General features: G+C 44.4%; 2 protein-coding genes across 5 annotated transcripts; one reads left to right on the top strand and one right to left on the bottom strand.

The window, feature by feature from the left end:
* Positions 1 to 296: 296 nt before the first annotated feature.
* Positions 297 to 1,392, bottom strand: LOC123131659 (GTPase Obg-like). The gene has a single exon (XM_044551330.1). It carries the CDS (start codon positions 1,341 to 1,343, stop codon positions 456 to 458), a length of 888 nt encoding a protein of 295 aa, XP_044407265.1. The 5' UTR covers positions 1,344 to 1,392; the 3' UTR covers positions 297 to 455.
* A 6,028-nt stretch (positions 1,393 to 7,420) lies between these two features.
* On the top strand, positions 7,421 to 11,830 carry LOC123131658 (uncharacterized). Of its 4 annotated transcripts, none has more exons than XR_006464263.1 (3): positions 7,421 to 8,852; positions 10,651 to 11,051; positions 11,398 to 11,830. XR_006464263.1 is itself a non-coding variant. In XM_044551329.1 (2 exons), the coding sequence occupies exon 1, from the start codon at positions 7,668 to 7,670 to the stop codon at positions 8,814 to 8,816; it is 1,149 nt and encodes a 382-aa protein (XP_044407264.1). In that variant the 5' UTR covers positions 7,421 to 7,667; the 3' UTR covers positions 8,817 to 8,852; positions 11,398 to 11,819. The 4 variants fall into 4 exon arrangements, 2 of the variants coding, with proteins under 2 accessions (XP_044407264.1, XP_044407263.1); XR_006464262.1 differs by having other exon boundaries at positions 10,659 to 11,051; positions 11,398 to 11,828; XM_044551329.1 differs by lacking the exon at positions 10,651 to 11,051 and having other exon boundaries at positions 11,398 to 11,819.
* Positions 11,831 to 16,577: the final 4,747 nt, after the last annotated feature.

The raw sequence follows: 16,577 nt of genomic DNA, 5'->3' as shown, positions 1-16,577 counted from the left end.
AGATATATCATATATCATTATGCCGCTCCATGGAGCCATAATACATTGACCAGCAAGACATTACTACTAAAAGTAAAACAAGCAAGACAATAAAACATGATTCGCCGCTCCATGGAGCCATAACACATTGAGTCGTCCAATTTTGTGTATTGGATGTGTGCATTGATTGCACCCAAATTATGACAAAAAGAAACAAATTGCGGTGGAACTCATATTATTAATTTTCAGATAATACATGTATACGTCGATTGTTGTATTTTTTTTAAAGCAAGTCAAGCGTGTCTTACTACTAAAAATAAAACAAGCAAGACATTAATACATGATTCGTAATGGGAACGTTTAAACAAAGCGTGCATGCATGAGAATTAGCATAATGTGGTATCTGAATGCTGCTATTTTGCATGCATGGTAGTATGTAGATGATGTTGCGTGTGAATAGGTGTTTAAGGCACCACTTAGGCACCATTTTTGCCGGCGGCCTGCTGAGAGATGGCCCCGTACTTCATTGCATCAGCCTCGGATTTCGCGGCATCCTTCTTAGCGGATGTTGCCTCTTCAGGTCTTGTGGTGGTTTCAGCCTTCTTGATGGACTTCTCGGCAGCAGCTATGCGAGCACCTGCCAAGGTACCGGCAGCTTCTTTCCTGCTAGGGGAGGTAGAAGAACTTGTACCAGCTACTTGCTGAGAAATGACACCATACTTTGATGCAGCAGCGGTAGACTTGGCTGCAGCTTGCTTGGCAGCCGCGGCCTCTTCAGGTGTGGTAGCGGTTTCAGCCTTCTTGGTGAACATCTTAGCAGCATCAGTGGTGCCTTCTTTCCTATTGGGGGAGGTAGAAGAACTTGTACCGGCTGCTTTCCGAGAGATGGCACCATACTTTAATGCATTGTCAACAGACTTTGCTGCGTCTCGCTTGGCAGCCACGACCTTTGCAGGTGTCTTGGCGGTTTCGGCCTTCTTGATGGACTTCTCGGTGGCGGCATAGTGTGCGGCGGCTAAAGTATTGGCTGCTTCTTTCCTGCCTAGGGAGGTAGAAGAACCTTTACCATTTTCCTGCTGAGAGATGGCATTGTACTTTAATGCAGCAGAAGCAGATTTTGCTCCATCTTGCTTGGCAGCCGCGGCCTCTTCTGGTGTGGTGGCGCTTTCAGCCTTCTTGATGGACTTCTCGGCGGCAACAACATGTGTAGCTGCTAAGGTAGCGTCAACCCCTTTCCTGCTGGGCGTAGCCATCTTCAATGTGTTCTCCTCCGCAACGCCATAGGTCTCGGCTGGCCTTGTGGCCGCCACCGCCACAATGGTGGTGAGAAATAACATGGCCATGACATTCTTTCTGTTGGCCATTAGTAATTTCTCAAGTGGTATGTTAGGCGCGCGGAGGATTTGAAATGGTGGAGACACATGATTCGTAGAGGTGGTAGGCTTTTATAGAGACAATGTGAGGTCAGGAAATCTCTCCCATGAATGTGAGGTCATAAGGGGTCAACAATGAATGTGAGGTCACCAGAACCCTAGAAAGGTATGTGGTAACCCATTTGTGGAAGCATGCATGCATGCATGCGTGTTTTGCGTTTTCTTTTCTAGTTTCTCTCTATGTATGGACCGTGGGAACAAAAATAGATTTCTAAGTGCGAGCTCAGATGCTCTTGAAATCCAGGCCTTCTACTCTTTTCGAGATTGTTGTAGGTACCATTACGTGACTTCCAGCCCAGACCAGGAGGTCCTTCTCATCGTACTGGAATGGGAGACCCTAGGGACGCGCGCGAACTCCGACGGACACCATGCACGACTGTAGGTGCATGCATATCCGTGCGGTGCATTAATGTTGTGGCAAGTGACGTGACATGAAACAGCTTGTTGCCATGGTGAGCAAGGTGTGACATGAGCAACAACCATGAGAAGTCGTCTCCAGTGTTGAAGTCAACTACGTAGATGAATGGGTTGTCCATTATGGCTTAGGATGACCTGGTTGGTGATGAAGCACACAAACTTCACGAAGGACGCTACCTCTTGTAGCGTCTGGTAAGCTAGCAATCTGTTGGCCGATGTCGGTCGTGGATGACATTCGGTGTGCGTACCGACGATCCTACACCGCAGGCCCCAACTGGAGCTATACAAAATCTTTAGGCCATGACTCGGATTCAAAGTTTCAAAGTCACACCACGGGCTAGCAAAGTGAGCCACGACTTAGATGAATGGAGACGATTAGGTGCCATGGATCAGAATCCAACCAAGATGGCACTGCCTGTCCTTCGTTCGAACCCTCCTCGTGTGCTACATGATAGACCCACATGTATCGCACTATTCATGCATGTATAGTTCGTTTTGGGGATTTTCCACGCCCTAGCAATGCAACCTCATGCCCCATTTCCCGAATCTCCATGCAGCAATGAACAAACATAATAGCAGGTGCATCTAAGCTTAGGCTCCGAAATCACTGCTCCCATGTGGGATGCCTCCACTCTGGCTTGCCACATGGATCTGGCTGCCGTCGTCGCCTCCTCCAAGCTACCTCAAGCTCCTCCTTCACGCGGTTGGCCCCGATGAGCTCTCTTTGCCAGAAGAGGTGGATGAGTAATGCATCCAAGCCCGTGCACCCTCTTTTCCCCTGCATCCACGTGTATGAGGGCCCCCTCCCCGAGGTCCACCACCTTCACCGAGTGCGTCCCCGAGCTCTCGACACAATATCCACCAAGCCCACTACCGATGTTGTTGAGTTCGTCCTACGGCCCTTCTCCGACATCCTTTAGTGTGGCCTGAAATCACATCAGCGTCGCGTGGAGTCGCCCATCACTAATTATCCTGCCATCAAGAAAGACGAATTTCCCTGATCACCTCTCCTCCCGTGCTCTAGTGCTACGTGTTTGTTGCTATTGCGGTCTTGGACGGCAAGGTCATAGAGATGGAGGCACCAGCAGCATCGGCGGTCATTTCTTCTTCTACACAACAATATGATGAGATGCGGCCAGTGGCGCCCACGCAATGTTCACTCATGATAGGTCCCCTATGCAGTTTCTTCGTTGGTCGGCTTTCCTTTTGGCCGGCTTCATGTGATATTATAAAAAGTAGATGTACCACTTGATACTTTCGCCAACTTCTCTTCATTTCTTTTTCCCTCGGTTATACGAGACTTATTGATCTACTATCGCTCCTCACATTCGGTCAATCAATAGAAACAACAAGAGATTTGGGGGGATTTGCCTAGGGTTCGGCACCAACAGAGGTGCAAGATTGACCCAGCCATGGAGCCGGGTCACGACGGCTAAGGTTTAACCCTTTGAAACATGAGATGCCTCTACTACCAACAAATCATTGCCTTTACTAGGTGAATGGCCGTGCATTGCAACGGGGAACATTCATGAATCCGTGAGTGATATATTCAGGTGATGCTATCAAGAATCAATCAACTTTACGCTCTTGTTAGAACATCGTACATGTGCAATGTATGTATTTCTGCCAACATTTTCCAATGTTTATCTGACTATTTTCAAGGCTGATCTGTATGCTGGCATGTCTCCTCACCTTGAATCTACGAATATGCCCAGAGAGGGCATTTGCTATCAAGAGTATTTAGTTCAGTCAAGTAGTAGACGCATTTTCTTTAGCACTGCAATAAAAAGTGTTTTTGTCAGGACAATAAATTGCAAGCACAAAAGGAAAGGAACCATTTTTTACCTAATAACCCAACTTTTAAGTAAACTTTGAAGAAAAGGCTCATGAACCACAAAATTGAACAATGTTTAAACGAGTCATTGTTCTTCAGTTTTTTTCATTAGAAACAGGGTGACAGTACGTGTCACTTAGCAGCAAGATTGCAGCCACTATAGCGTCCTTCTACATGTAGCACTTGAGAACTTCCCATCAAACAATGGCAAACTTGACTCACAATGGCATGCTGCGGGGCGGGTGCCTCGGCTCATCAGATGTCGCCACATGCATGGAAGTAGTTCTGCCCACATCCAAGAGTTCGGAAGACAAGAAACTTTTCCGCAGAAAAGAAGAAATACTCATAAGAAATATCTAAGGACAGCATGATTTACTCATTATGTAAAATATCATCCCTTTTAAGGGTCACCAAGTCTACGTTTTATTCGTTGGACCAAAAAAATATTCATTACAGAAATTCAGATTGCGAGCTACCTGGTCACAAGACTACTTAAAGTGTGAGGAAATTAAACTGCCGGAAGCGTGAAAGGCACACAATGGATTGTACCAGTAAATTATATCCGATCATTCTTTGTAAAATAGGTAAATATGATAACCACGATATAATCACCGTATATAGTCTCCTCAGGTTAATGAATGCATCTAGTCCTCGTTGTAATGTAACAACCACACAAGATCAGGGAAGAGAAAAATACCATGTCCAACTCTGGACCTTGATGGGCTTTGTCCTGCCCATTCATCTTTTCCAAACCTATATAACGCATGGCTATTCCAAATCTGTGTATCCCATAGATTCATGAGAATGCAATAAAAAGGAAATGAAATTACATCGCTCCCTCCAAGGACCATCTAGGGAGACCACACGATTGTCCTTTTAATGGTTCTTCTGAGCTTCTTATCTGTGAGAAATCTTTCGATCTTTTTATTTTCAATCATGACAATACAATGAACAATAGGAATAATAAAAATCGCATCCATCCGTAGACCATCTAGCAAAGACTACAAGCATTAAAGCGAGCCGAAGACGCGCCGTTGTCATCGCCCTTCCCTCGCCGGAGCCGGGCAGAACTTATTGTAGTAGACAGCCGGGAACTTGTCATGCTAAGGCCTCGTAGGACCAGCGCAATAGAATAGTAACCCCCGCCGATGATGAGACCCATAGATCGGAAGGATCCAATCTAACGACAGACAAATGTAGACGAACGAAGACCGGGTCCGAGTAGATCCACCAAAGACAAACCACCTACCGAATCCTGTGAGATCCGCCGGAGACACACCTCCACACACTCTCCAACGATGTTAGATGCGCCATCGAGACGGGGGCTAGGCGGGAAGAACCTTATTCAATCTTCACGAAGCCGTCGTTGTCTTATCCTCTTTAGCAGGACACAACCCTAACAAAATTCAAAGAAATATTTAAAAACGAAGCCCTCCCGCTGGTAAGGGATGAGATCCACCGTGTCCCCATGGCCCTAGGGCCACCGGAGACGAGGTGGACCGGCAGCGGCGCCACGGGAGGCATGGCCACATAGGAACCCTAAGCTTTTTTGGAGAGGAAGTGACGGCTATGGTTCCTCTGAGCTACCTATGCACCGAACTACAACCCTAAAATTATTATAAAATTGATCATTTACAACATTTATATAAGATTCATAATTCGATGAGCAAAGGGACAATTATGGATGTGAATAGTATCAAATTCAAATGTGACGTCAAATATTAGATGTTAGTACGGTCTACGTTGGTCTTTTTATTTCTCGAGTAGCACATCTACTTTAGGCTTCGAATTTTAAGAGGAGCATTGATCAACCCACTTGGCTGACCATCGCATCTCAACTGACTCCATATAGATCTCTAGACGACCAGCCACTAGCTGGACTAAGAAGGTTGATCGATCATCAATGGGATGCCAATTGTTCTTAGATATACTACTAACTAGAAGGGTTGTGCGCGCTTTGCTGCGCCGTTCATGTTGTTGGATATCTTAAAAAACTAATCACTCTGTTTCCCAATATAATGTGTATTATATTTTTTAAAATCAAACCTTTTAAGTTTCATCAAATTTGTAGAGAAATATATCAAAATTCATAAGATTAAATCAGTATTTTTAGATTCATCACGAAATGAATTTCCATACTTTTTTTGTTTAATATTGTGGATGTTGATATTTTTGCTCTGAAGTTGGTCAAAGTTAAAGAAGTTTGACTTTCTACAAAATTAATACCCTTCATATTTTATAACTGATGGAATATTAAGTTAGGCGGGTGGGGAGATGACTGTGTCATCCGCTAACCAACCTATATTTATGTGGGAAAATTTCTGCATCGGTGGTTGCATGTACTATATTGATACTACAATATCATATGGTGACGCTTCTTTTTTCTAGGTGGTGGGAGGGGTGCATGGGATTGATATGTTTTTATAGGTCAGTTGCAGCTGATTGATTTGAAAATCATTGGCCCAGTCAAAATCGTCAACCAAATCAAAATTGAATACCTCAATTGAATGAAAGAGATTCAAAATTTTGGAACATAGTGAATTAAAAAAATTCAATTGAAGAGGTTGAGAAATTGTTGACCCAGTCAAAATTGGATGATCAACCTATATTAAATACCTTAATAATTATGAGGCCTTAAAAATTAGGAAGCATATTGTATAGTATAAAAGAATTGGATTGTGAAGCTTTGAGAAATTGTAGACCCGATCAAAATTGGATGATCCAATTCTAATTAGAGACCTTAATTGAGTGTGGGCTTTTTAAAACTAGGGAGCTTAGTGTTATAGAGGATTTGTGGACACGATGCAATTGATCTCAACTCTAATATAGCTATACACATAAAACTAAAGAATAATAACCTTCTCAATTCTCACCTTGCAAAATTTAGAAAAGATAAGTAGGAGTCCGTTGAAAAAGGCAACAATGTCAATGTGAGAACAGAGTGAGGTGGGGGAAAAGAGGCTAGAATGAAGAGAGAGAGAGAGAGAGAGAGAGAGAGAGAGAGAGAGAGAGAGAAACATGAACACACACAAAATGCTAAAAACAAACATAGTTCACATATGATTTTTTTTTACTTGTAGAAATCATACTTTCAAGTTTTGAGAAAATATATATCCGTATGAACTTTTCTGCTCCATCCAATCCATATTAATTAGATACATCTGTTTGAGCGACATATAATTTGGATTGGATTGATTAGCAAGCATAACCATTTAAAAAAATCGGAAAAAAGTAACCATTTACTACCTATAAAAAAAGCATAGCCATTTACTCCCTTCGTTTTTATTTACTCTCCATATTAGTTTTAGTCAAAGTCAAGCTTTATAAATTTTGACAAAGTTTATAGTCAAAAATATTAACTTGTACAATAACAAATCAATACCATTATATTCATTATTGAACATACTTTCGTATCATATAGATTTGTTAGGGTAAATATTTATATATTTTCTATAAACTTGGTCAAACTTTACGAAGTTCGACTTCAGTCAACTCTAATATGCAGAGTAAATAAAAATGGAGGAAGTACTATACCTACAAAAAAATCACAAGATAAGTACAAGTCGTATAATAACTTATTTTGTGATATAATCTTATCGCTCAAAGCCATTTTCCTTATTATACCGATTGCATAATGATTGCATGTATGAAAGTTTCCATGAGGCTCAATGTATTATGTATGTTTTTTAAATGTAGTTTGTATTTTTGAAAGACGTAAAGACCCCTGGGATTCAGTGATATTGCAATTTGGGGAGCCTCCATTCGCATCGCGCCTGCCATTCCGCATTTTTCCTCTCCACTCACAGCGGACCGGAAAATCTCTCCGGCGGCGCCGCCGCCGCCGCCGCCGGCGAAGCGCCATCCTCGCCGGTCTCTTCTCCTCTTCACTTCCTCCGTGCCTTCACCTGTCTCGCCGGGGCGCCGCATCCCCTCCACCGAAGCACCATCCCATTCGCACCCTGTCTCCATCGGGAATCAATCTCTCCGCCGCCGCCGCCGCCGCCATGCTCCGCCTCCGTGGCTGCATCCTCGTGCGGCTCCTCTCTTCTCCCGCCACCTCTCAGGGCCCCCCTCTCCACCGCCCCCTCTCCGCGGCCGCCGTTTCCCCAAACCCTAGCTTCGTCGCCGACGACTACCTCGTCTCCACCTGCGGCCTCACCCGAGCCCAGGCACTCAAGGCCTCCGCCAAGCTCTCCCACCTCAAGTCCCCCGCCAAGCCCGACGCCGTCCTCGCCTTCCTCGCTGGCCTCGGCCTCTCCGCCGGCGATGTCGCCGCCGTCGTCGCCAAGGACCCGCTGTTCCTCTGCGCCAGCGTGGAGAAAACCCTGGGCCCCGTCGCAATTGAGCTCGCCGGCCTCGGCCTGTCGCATTCCGAGATCGCGCGCCTCATCCCGCTCTCCTTCGTCCACTTCCGCTCCAGGTCCATTGTTTCCAAGCTGCGGTACTACCTGCCCCTCTTAGGCTCCTCGGAGAACCTCTTCCGGGTGCTCAAGAAAGGCTACCTCGCCGGTGCTGACATCGAGGGGACGGTCAAGCCCAATGTTGCGCTCTTACGACAGTGCGGGCTAGATGATTGCGATATCACCAAGCTGTCCCTCGCTAAGGGCGGAGTCCTGAGCAGCAAGCCAGAGCGCGTCCGGGTGATGGTGGCATGCGCCGAAGGCCTTGGCGTACCTCGTGGCTCGGGGATGTTCAGGCACGCGTTGGATGCCGTCGGATTCCTCGGTGAGGAGAAGATCGCCGCCAAAGTGGCCTACTTGAAGAAGACGTTCAGGTGGTCAGACGCTGAGGTGAGCATTGCTCTGCGTATGGCTCCGTGTGTGCTGAGGAAGTCAAAGGAATTACTGCAGCGCAGGTCTGATTTCCTCATCTCTGAGGTGGGGTTGGAACCGTCCTACATTGCTGAACGGTCAATAATTATCAATTACAAGCTGGAGGGCCGGATGAAACCCAGGTACTACGTTGTAAAGTTTCTCATGGAAAATGGATTGCTCAAGTGCAACCCAGGCTACTACTATACCGCTTTCAAGGTGAGAGAGAAGGTATTCGTGGAGAAGTTCATTTCCCCTCACACGGAAGTTGCGCCGCACCTCGCTGAAGACTATGCAACAGCTTGTGAAGGGGTAGTGCCGGCTAGATTCAGATTTACATGAACCAAGGACTGGGTTCTCACCATGCCTGCGAAGCTGGTAATTCACATTAGTGCTTTTTGCCTAAATAAATGTTGGGTTTCTGCTGTATTATGTCTGCCACATGCTGGTTTGGTTGTTGCCAATGCCTAAGGAAACTGATAATTTAGTTCCTGAGCCTTCAGGTGTTAATGTTGTCATTAGGTAGACAAGAAAGCATCGCTTACAATCTCTGAAATGAGAGCCATGAATATATTTGTCTTTCCGACATCCATTTAGGATAATGGAAACTGAATATGTGGGTAGACCAATTTTCTTTTGAAACCAGAACCCATGAACCAGAAAACAAAAGGACTGTACCACATCCGTTTCCAGTAAATATATCGATATGATTTGCTTCTGCTCCAAATTTTATGTTTCCATTTTCATTGATTTGCCTTTTGTTTTCCATCATCTGCAGTTCAGTTTTTTACTTCTAGGCCATGCTTAGAAAATAAGTTTCTATTGGGTGCCTTCTGATATCTTTCCCCTTATGCTTCTAAGATTGATTATCTTTGTTCCTATATCCTGTAGCTGATTTTACTACGCTGAGACAATTTTCGAACATGAAAAGGTAACCTATTTGGGACTGAAGCATGATCTATGATGAAACACTTTTGCATAAAAACTGCAAATGTCAACCGCTGATGATTGGCAAGATTAACAATACCATATGTTCAGTTAAAACAAAAATTACTGTAATGCTCATTGATGAGTATTAATTCCCAGTCCAGCAATTCATTTTGCAATTATAGTTTCCGTGCCTTGTTAGGGATTAAAAATATGTACATTTGTCAGTACCCATCAATGTTTATCTCCGTGAACATTCAAAGTTCTGTGGTAAGAGCAAGGAGTGTTTCAGATGTGGGTATTGTAGCTGGATTTTGTTTTGCGATTGTTGTGTACTCTGTATCCACCTTTGGTCACACATGTGATATGAGAACTGAGATAAGCCTTGGAGACTATGCTGACGCTTGCAGAGGGGTAGTTCCGACTAGATTCAGATTTACATGAACCAAGTACGGGCTATGGAAATTAATTATTGTGTATGATATGACAGAGTTCTCACCATACCTACGAAGCTGGTAATCACATTAGATCTTTCGCCTAAATAGATGTAGATTTTGTGCTGTAGAATGCATGCCAATTGCTGGTTTGGTCGTTGCTAATGCCTAATGAAACTGACTATTTAATTCTTGAGCCCTGAGGTGTTAATGTTGTCTTTAAGTAGAGAAGAAAGCATCGCCATTTTTTAGGATAATGGACGTTGGATGTGTGGGTAGACTCATTTTATTTTGAAACCAGCACCTAGAGAAGAGAACCAGAAAGGAAAAGAACTGCCTTGCTGTTTTCCAGTAAATATGCTTTCCAGAGATTTTCTTTCACTCCAATCTGTTTTCAATTTATTGTTTTTTGCTTACCACCATATGTTAGTTAGTAGTAACTCTGCAGCTCTTCTATCGGAAATATGCTTAGGAAATATGTTTCTATTGGGTGATCTTCTATGCCTCTTGATTTCTTTCCCTTTATCATTGTAAGATATATCCTGTAGCTGGTTTTACTCCGCTCAGAAAACTTTCGAACATGAAAAGGCAACTTATTTGAGACTGAAGCATGATCGATAATGAATTAGTCTCATCATTTTACACCTGCCATTGATCATCAAAACTAAACCAATGGAGATGGCATGAATTAGACTTGTGATTTCTGCTACTCAGTGCTCACATATGCGAGTACCTCATCACAAAACCACATTTATTTATTTATTTCTGCTGTTGTATCTCATCACAAAAACTACATGTATATTGATTTTGCAAAGCTTGAAAGGTGACATGAGAGCTGAGATAAACCTGAATGAAAGATCCCCAACAAGGTGAACAGTTCCACTGGCAGCCTGCTTCGAGGACAAGTTTTTGTAAGGAGAACCGTGGATCTGGACACAGGGTGCGCAGTTTGCTTCAACAGAGGATGGCTGCCACATATTCCTCAGATGTGGGATGATGTCGGAGCTACCGCAGCCTGAAAGACATCCCTGCTTTATCTCTTTGATGAAAGCGCATTATCAGGGAAGGGGTTAATTGAAGTGGCGTGGAAGCTTTGACCATGAACCGCGACCGGAGATCTGGCTCCTGCTCTGGGTTTGTTGCAAGCACAAGAAACAAGTTGAATGCCAAAGGAAAGGGAACTGGAGAAGCTCGGATGATGTTCGCCTGCCATCAGGTACACTGCCAAGCAAATCGGTGGGGTGGCGTTCATTTCGTCCTTGCTAAGCATTTGACCCCCTTGGTTACTGAAAGGAACTAAGCTGGCGTTTTTCGCCCATTCTGTTGCTACTAATCCCTCCGTCCGGAAAAACTTGTCCCAAGCTTGTTCCTCAAATGGATGTATATAGCACCACCATTTGAGGGGCAAGTTTTTTCGGACGGAGGGGGTACTAGAGTAGCGTAGCATCATCGCCTGCTATCTCATGCCTCTGTCTTTTCCTGCACTTCTCGTTCTTAGCTCTGGTTTTTGGCTTGTAAGAGAACATGTTTCACAAAGGTGAACTAAGTTTAGGCTTTTTCAGGTCTGATGGCTGCTAACTTGCTGCAAGGAAGACGCACTCTGGGCTCTAGTGTGTGCGTGTGTACGTTCAATACTCTAATTTGGATCGATCGCTATGGGCAATGGTCATGCCAGCTTTAGTTTGGTGTGCAGATAGTAATAATCTTCTGCAACTTATTACCCACAACCTGATACCAGTCTTCCTTGTACCTTCCCACTGTTTTACATTGATTATTTTTGCCCTTGCATCACTTACTTGATAACCTGTTGGCACGTTGCACTTGTCTACTGCACATATATATAGCGGAGAGAGTATCAAGTGAGAAGAGAGGAGGAATAGCTTGCAATGTGAATTGACGGCGAATTTAAATCTGGACAGTCAGAATACCGGCAGGATGGGGCTATGGCATTGGCAGGTCACGAAGAAACAAAAGTATTTTACAATTTTTTTGCAGCAAGTATTTTTATGTATGTGTTGCCAGAATCTCCCTCGGCTCGACAAGAATCGACGCAGATCCTACAGCAGCATGACATCCTTGAAATTGTCATTAACTCGAAAGTTATCTTTTCTGGTCCGTCCGTTTCATTTTACTCTGCATAATATTATGTTTGTCTTGATTATGCTGCGTATTAGACTAGTCGTGCCTTGCAAAATTTGCATTCGGCATTGTCCCATGATTTCCCACCCTGTTCTTGTTCCCTGCTGCTGCCACTAAAACGTGTCTAGATACATCCGTATTTAGTCAAATCTAAGACAAGTAGATAGGCTTGAAAATCACTCTGGACAGTCAAAATACATACTGGCACATAATGGGGCTAGAGACAGAAGTATTCTACAGTTCCAACTCATCAAAATAAATAAATAAAAAGAAGCACTAGTTGTTTTTTTTTTTGAGGGGTGAAAACAATTTATTCATCACCAAACTCCACAAGACGTGGGATACAATTTGGAATCCGGGGTTGGCCCAACCACACATGGCGCCCCGGCCCTAACGAAAGTGAAAACTTAGCAAGTTTATGTACGTCTCTATTAGCCGCACGACCTTCAAAAATAAAATTACAGATGCAAGAAGAAGCTCTAAATTAATCTCTTGAATAATTGCAGCGTTTTTGCCCATATGTGACTTTTGGATGTCACTCACCACTTGCTTCGCGTCAGAAGCGATCGTCAGGTTGTTCACGTTAAGATCTTCGGCCAGGGCTAGTGCTTCACAGCATGCGATCGTTTCCAGAATCGCTGGGTCGTCCACTCCTGCGATGACCAACGATGAGCTTCCCAGATAGTTGCCTTGTTGATCCCAACAAACCGCCGCAGCAGATCCTCCTCTCCCAGTTCTCACAGCAGCGTCGACGTGAATTTTGACCCATCCCGGAGGAGGAGCTCGTGGCCTGACCCGAGAGGGTCCGCCCCTTGCCACTGATTCTTGCTTGTTGTCCAACACCTCTAGCTCTGCTATAAATCTCCTGACAAAGTCTGTAGTGGCTTGGGGTGTTTGAAAAATCCCTTCATGGATTGCCTTACGCCGAGCCGTCCATATCGCCCATAACGTGACCGCTAGCCGAACAAATTGGTCATGTGAAAGTGATTCCATTAGTGTAAATAGCCATATCTTAGCCTTTGGTTCGGTGGTAGCAACCAGTACTTGTGCTAGATCATCATCGGTCAAAGCCCACACACACCTGGATGATGTACAGTTCAGCAGTGAGTGTCTCCATGAGTCTAGTGCTCCACACATCCCACATTCCGAACTATCTGACATATTTCTGTGAGCTCGGACATCTTCCGTTGGTAGGGATTGTTTAGATAACCGCCACATGAACATCTTCACTTTCCCCGGTACCTTAGTGCGCCATAATGTTTTCCACGTCCCTTCCTCTGCCACTGTCGACGACGAGCCCGCTGTGTTTTCCAACCATGCCTCCCGCCTCCTTCTGGTTTCAACTAACATGCGATATGCAGACTTGACAGAGAAGGTACCGTTCCTCTCGAAGTTCCAACTCCAGAAATCAACCGTGTTTCGTGTGCAGAGAGGAATACCCAATATGATCTTGGCATCCATAGGCATGAACACCTGGTTGACGCGTTCAACCTTCCATGTGGCGCTGGTGTTATCGATCAGTTCGGCCACCCGTGTTGGTGGGTTGGTTACCCGACAGCCATACGGTCATAACATTTCATTCCTCGGCAACCACGTGTCTGCCCATATGTTCGTTGATTCACCATTCCCTATTCGGCGGATGATCCCTTGCTGTAGCACTTCTCTCCCTTCCAGTATAGATCGCCAAACCTGACTCGGGTGACCGCCAAGAATTGCATGCAAAATATCTGAGTCCGGATAATCGATGCTTTTCAGCATTCGTGTGCTAAGAGAATCCGGATCCTGCAGCAGTCGCCACGCTTGACGTGCAAGCATTGATAAGTTAAAGAGCTCAAAATCCTTGAAACCTAATCCACCCATACCTCTTGGCTTAGTCATAGCCTTCCACGATACCCAATGAGGTTTTCTCTTGCCGTCCTTAGAGCCCCACTAGAATTTTCTTATGAGCATGTTAAGATGTTCACATAAACCCCTTGGTAGCTTGAAACAAGCCATAGAGAAGACCGGGACTGCTTGTGCTACTGCTTTGACCAAAACCTCTTTACCCGCTGTCGACATAGTGCTCTCTAGCCAGCCTTGAACTTTGCTCCACAAACGATCCTTCAAATATTTGAAAGCCCCGTTTTTAGAATGTCCTATGTCAGACGGCATACCCAGGTACTCTTCATTAAGTGTTTCATTTGGAACATTAAGGGTGTTCTTGATCTCCTCCCGGATACTATCTGGAACACCCTTACTGAAAAAGATGGAAGATTTTGCAAAGTTTATCCATTGACCCGAAGCTTCGCAGTAACTGTTCAGTACCAGGTTCACCTCTTCAGCTCCAGCATTACTCGCCTTACAAAACAGCAGGCTGTCATCAACAAATAACAAATGGTTTACCTTGGGCGCCGTAGGTGCCACTTGTAATCCACTCAGGTTGGATGACTCATTCTTTGATTTTAGCAGGCACGAGAGGCCCCCTGCTGCAAGCAAGAACAAATAAGGGCTGATTGGGTCCCCTTGTCTGATCCCTCTTGATGGTTCAAACTCCTCCAACTTCTTACCATTAAATAGCATAGAGAACTTGACCGACGTGACTAAGTTCATCACTATATTTACCCATCTTTCCGCAAATCCAAGTTTGGTCATCACTGCCCGTAGATAGGTCCACTCGACCCTATCATAGGCTTTCATCATGTCGAGCTTGAGTGCAAAGGACCGGTGCATCTTGGACTTGTTCCTTTTCATAAAATGGAGACACTCAAAGCACTAGTAGAAAACAGGGCTATGGTCCAGGCTGGCTCAGCCCATTAGTCCCGGTTCAGTCTAGAACCGGGACTAATGTGAGCATTGGTCCCGGTTCGTGCGGCTAAGGTATTAGTCCCGGTTCACTCGGGCCCTTTAGTCCCGGTTTAAGACATGAACCGGGACTAAGTTCGTGCCTCAAACCGGGACTAAAGATTAGACCTTTAGTCCCGGTTTGAGGCACGAACCGGGACTAATGGGGTTGAGACCTTTAGTCCCGGTTCGTGCCACGAACCGGTACTAAAGGTCTCATTTTCAAACTCTACCACCCCCCTGATCGCCTTTTCAGTTTTAAAAAACATAAAAGAAAATAATGGAAATGTCAAAAAAATAAAAGAAAATAAGTTTCTCATGTGATATGTGGTCTAGTTGTTGGGAAAATTTGCAAATGTGAATTTTGACTTTATTTGCAAAATCTCTCTGAAATTTGTAAAAATGGGCATAACTTTTGCATACTAGCTCGGATGAAAAAGTTTTTTATATGAAAAATCATCTACTCGAAAAGTTACATCCAAATTTAATGGGGGGAACCCCGTTAAACATTTTCAAAATCCTCAAACCTAATAGAAAAAAGTTACGGGGCTTTTAAGATCTAGAGTGGAAAAAATTAAAAATTATTCAAACAGTGGCCAAACTGTGGTCAAACAATGGTCAAACTAATTATTCTAGAATATTAGTGTTACTAAATAATTATTTTAGTTATTTCAATTTTGGTCAAATCTGGTCAAACTGTGGTCAAACTATGGTCAAACTAATTATTCAAGAAATATTAGTGTTACTAAATAATCATTGGCTTTTAAAACAATAGTTTCAAACTCAAACAGTGAAATGTATCACTTCATGCTCAAGCAAAATTCCTGAAGGTTAATAGGATTGACATCTTACTATTGTCCGGAAAACAACAAGTGCAGACTTGGAGCGAGGGAGAATAGAACCCGAAAGTTAAGCGTGCTCAGGCTGGGGGAGTGGGAGGATGGGTGACCGTTCGGGAAGTTAGATGATTTGGAATGATGAGGGTGATTAGAGGATAAATTGAGAAGTGATGAGGGGTGGTGATTACAGACTAGAGGTTAAAATAATTCAGAAGTTTGAAAATAAATAAAAAAAATTCAAAAAAAATCATAAAATTTAACCGGGACTAAAGGTGGAGCTCCACGTGGCCGCGCCCTTTAGTCCCGGTTCTGGATTGAACCGGGACTAAAGGATCAGGGCATTAGTACCGACACTTTAGTCCCGGTTCAAGAACCGGGACTATAGGCCCTTTTTCTACCAGTGAAGTATTCTACAGTTATGCGCCTCTCCTTATTAAAATTTTCAAAAACTCAAGCATAATTTTTCTTTACTACTAGATTTCTTAAAGTTCCTTGGGTTTCCATCCAAGCCTGCGAAATCAAGCAGCAGCAGGCTAGTAATAATAATATCCATAATATGGCGACGCCATGCCCCTACGAATAGGTACGTCTGAATCGCCAAGAGACTCCTTGGCGCGCTGCTTCCTCGCGGCGCTCTCCTTGACGTCGTCCAGGACGGACGGCGACTCGAGCACCAGCTGCATGAAGCCGACGGTGAGCACCACCTCGTTGAAGTTCCGGCGCGCCGCCACGAAGTCGACGCACTCTATGAGACCAGGTCTCACGGATTAGCAGGTGAGACCCATCCCGATGAATGACACGTGGCATTCACAAATCACAAAGCATCTACCCCACCCCCTACTTGAAATCAAGGGGGGAGAGATTAGATGCTTTGTGATTTGCGAATGCCACGTGTCATCCATCAGGGCGGGTCTCACCTGCTCTATATGAGACCTGGTCTCATA

The sequence above is a fragment of the Triticum aestivum genome, chromosome 6A (assembly GCF_018294505.1).
Source record: "Triticum aestivum cultivar Chinese Spring chromosome 6A, IWGSC CS RefSeq v2.1, whole genome shotgun sequence".
In the NCBI taxonomy this organism is placed as follows: Eukaryota; Viridiplantae; Streptophyta; class Magnoliopsida; order Poales; family Poaceae; genus Triticum; species Triticum aestivum.
This window is presented reverse-complemented; position numbering and strand designations above follow the sequence as displayed.

Bases quoted from the DNA above. Each gene is read 5' to 3' on its own strand.
- LOC123131659 (XM_044551330.1), bottom strand. From the start codon at position 1,343: ATGGCCAACAGAAAGAATGTCATGGCCATGTTATTTCTCACCACCATT.
- LOC123131658 (XM_044551329.1), top strand. From the start codon at position 7,668: ATGCTCCGCCTCCGTGGCTGCATCCTCGTGCGGCTCCTCTCTTCTCCC.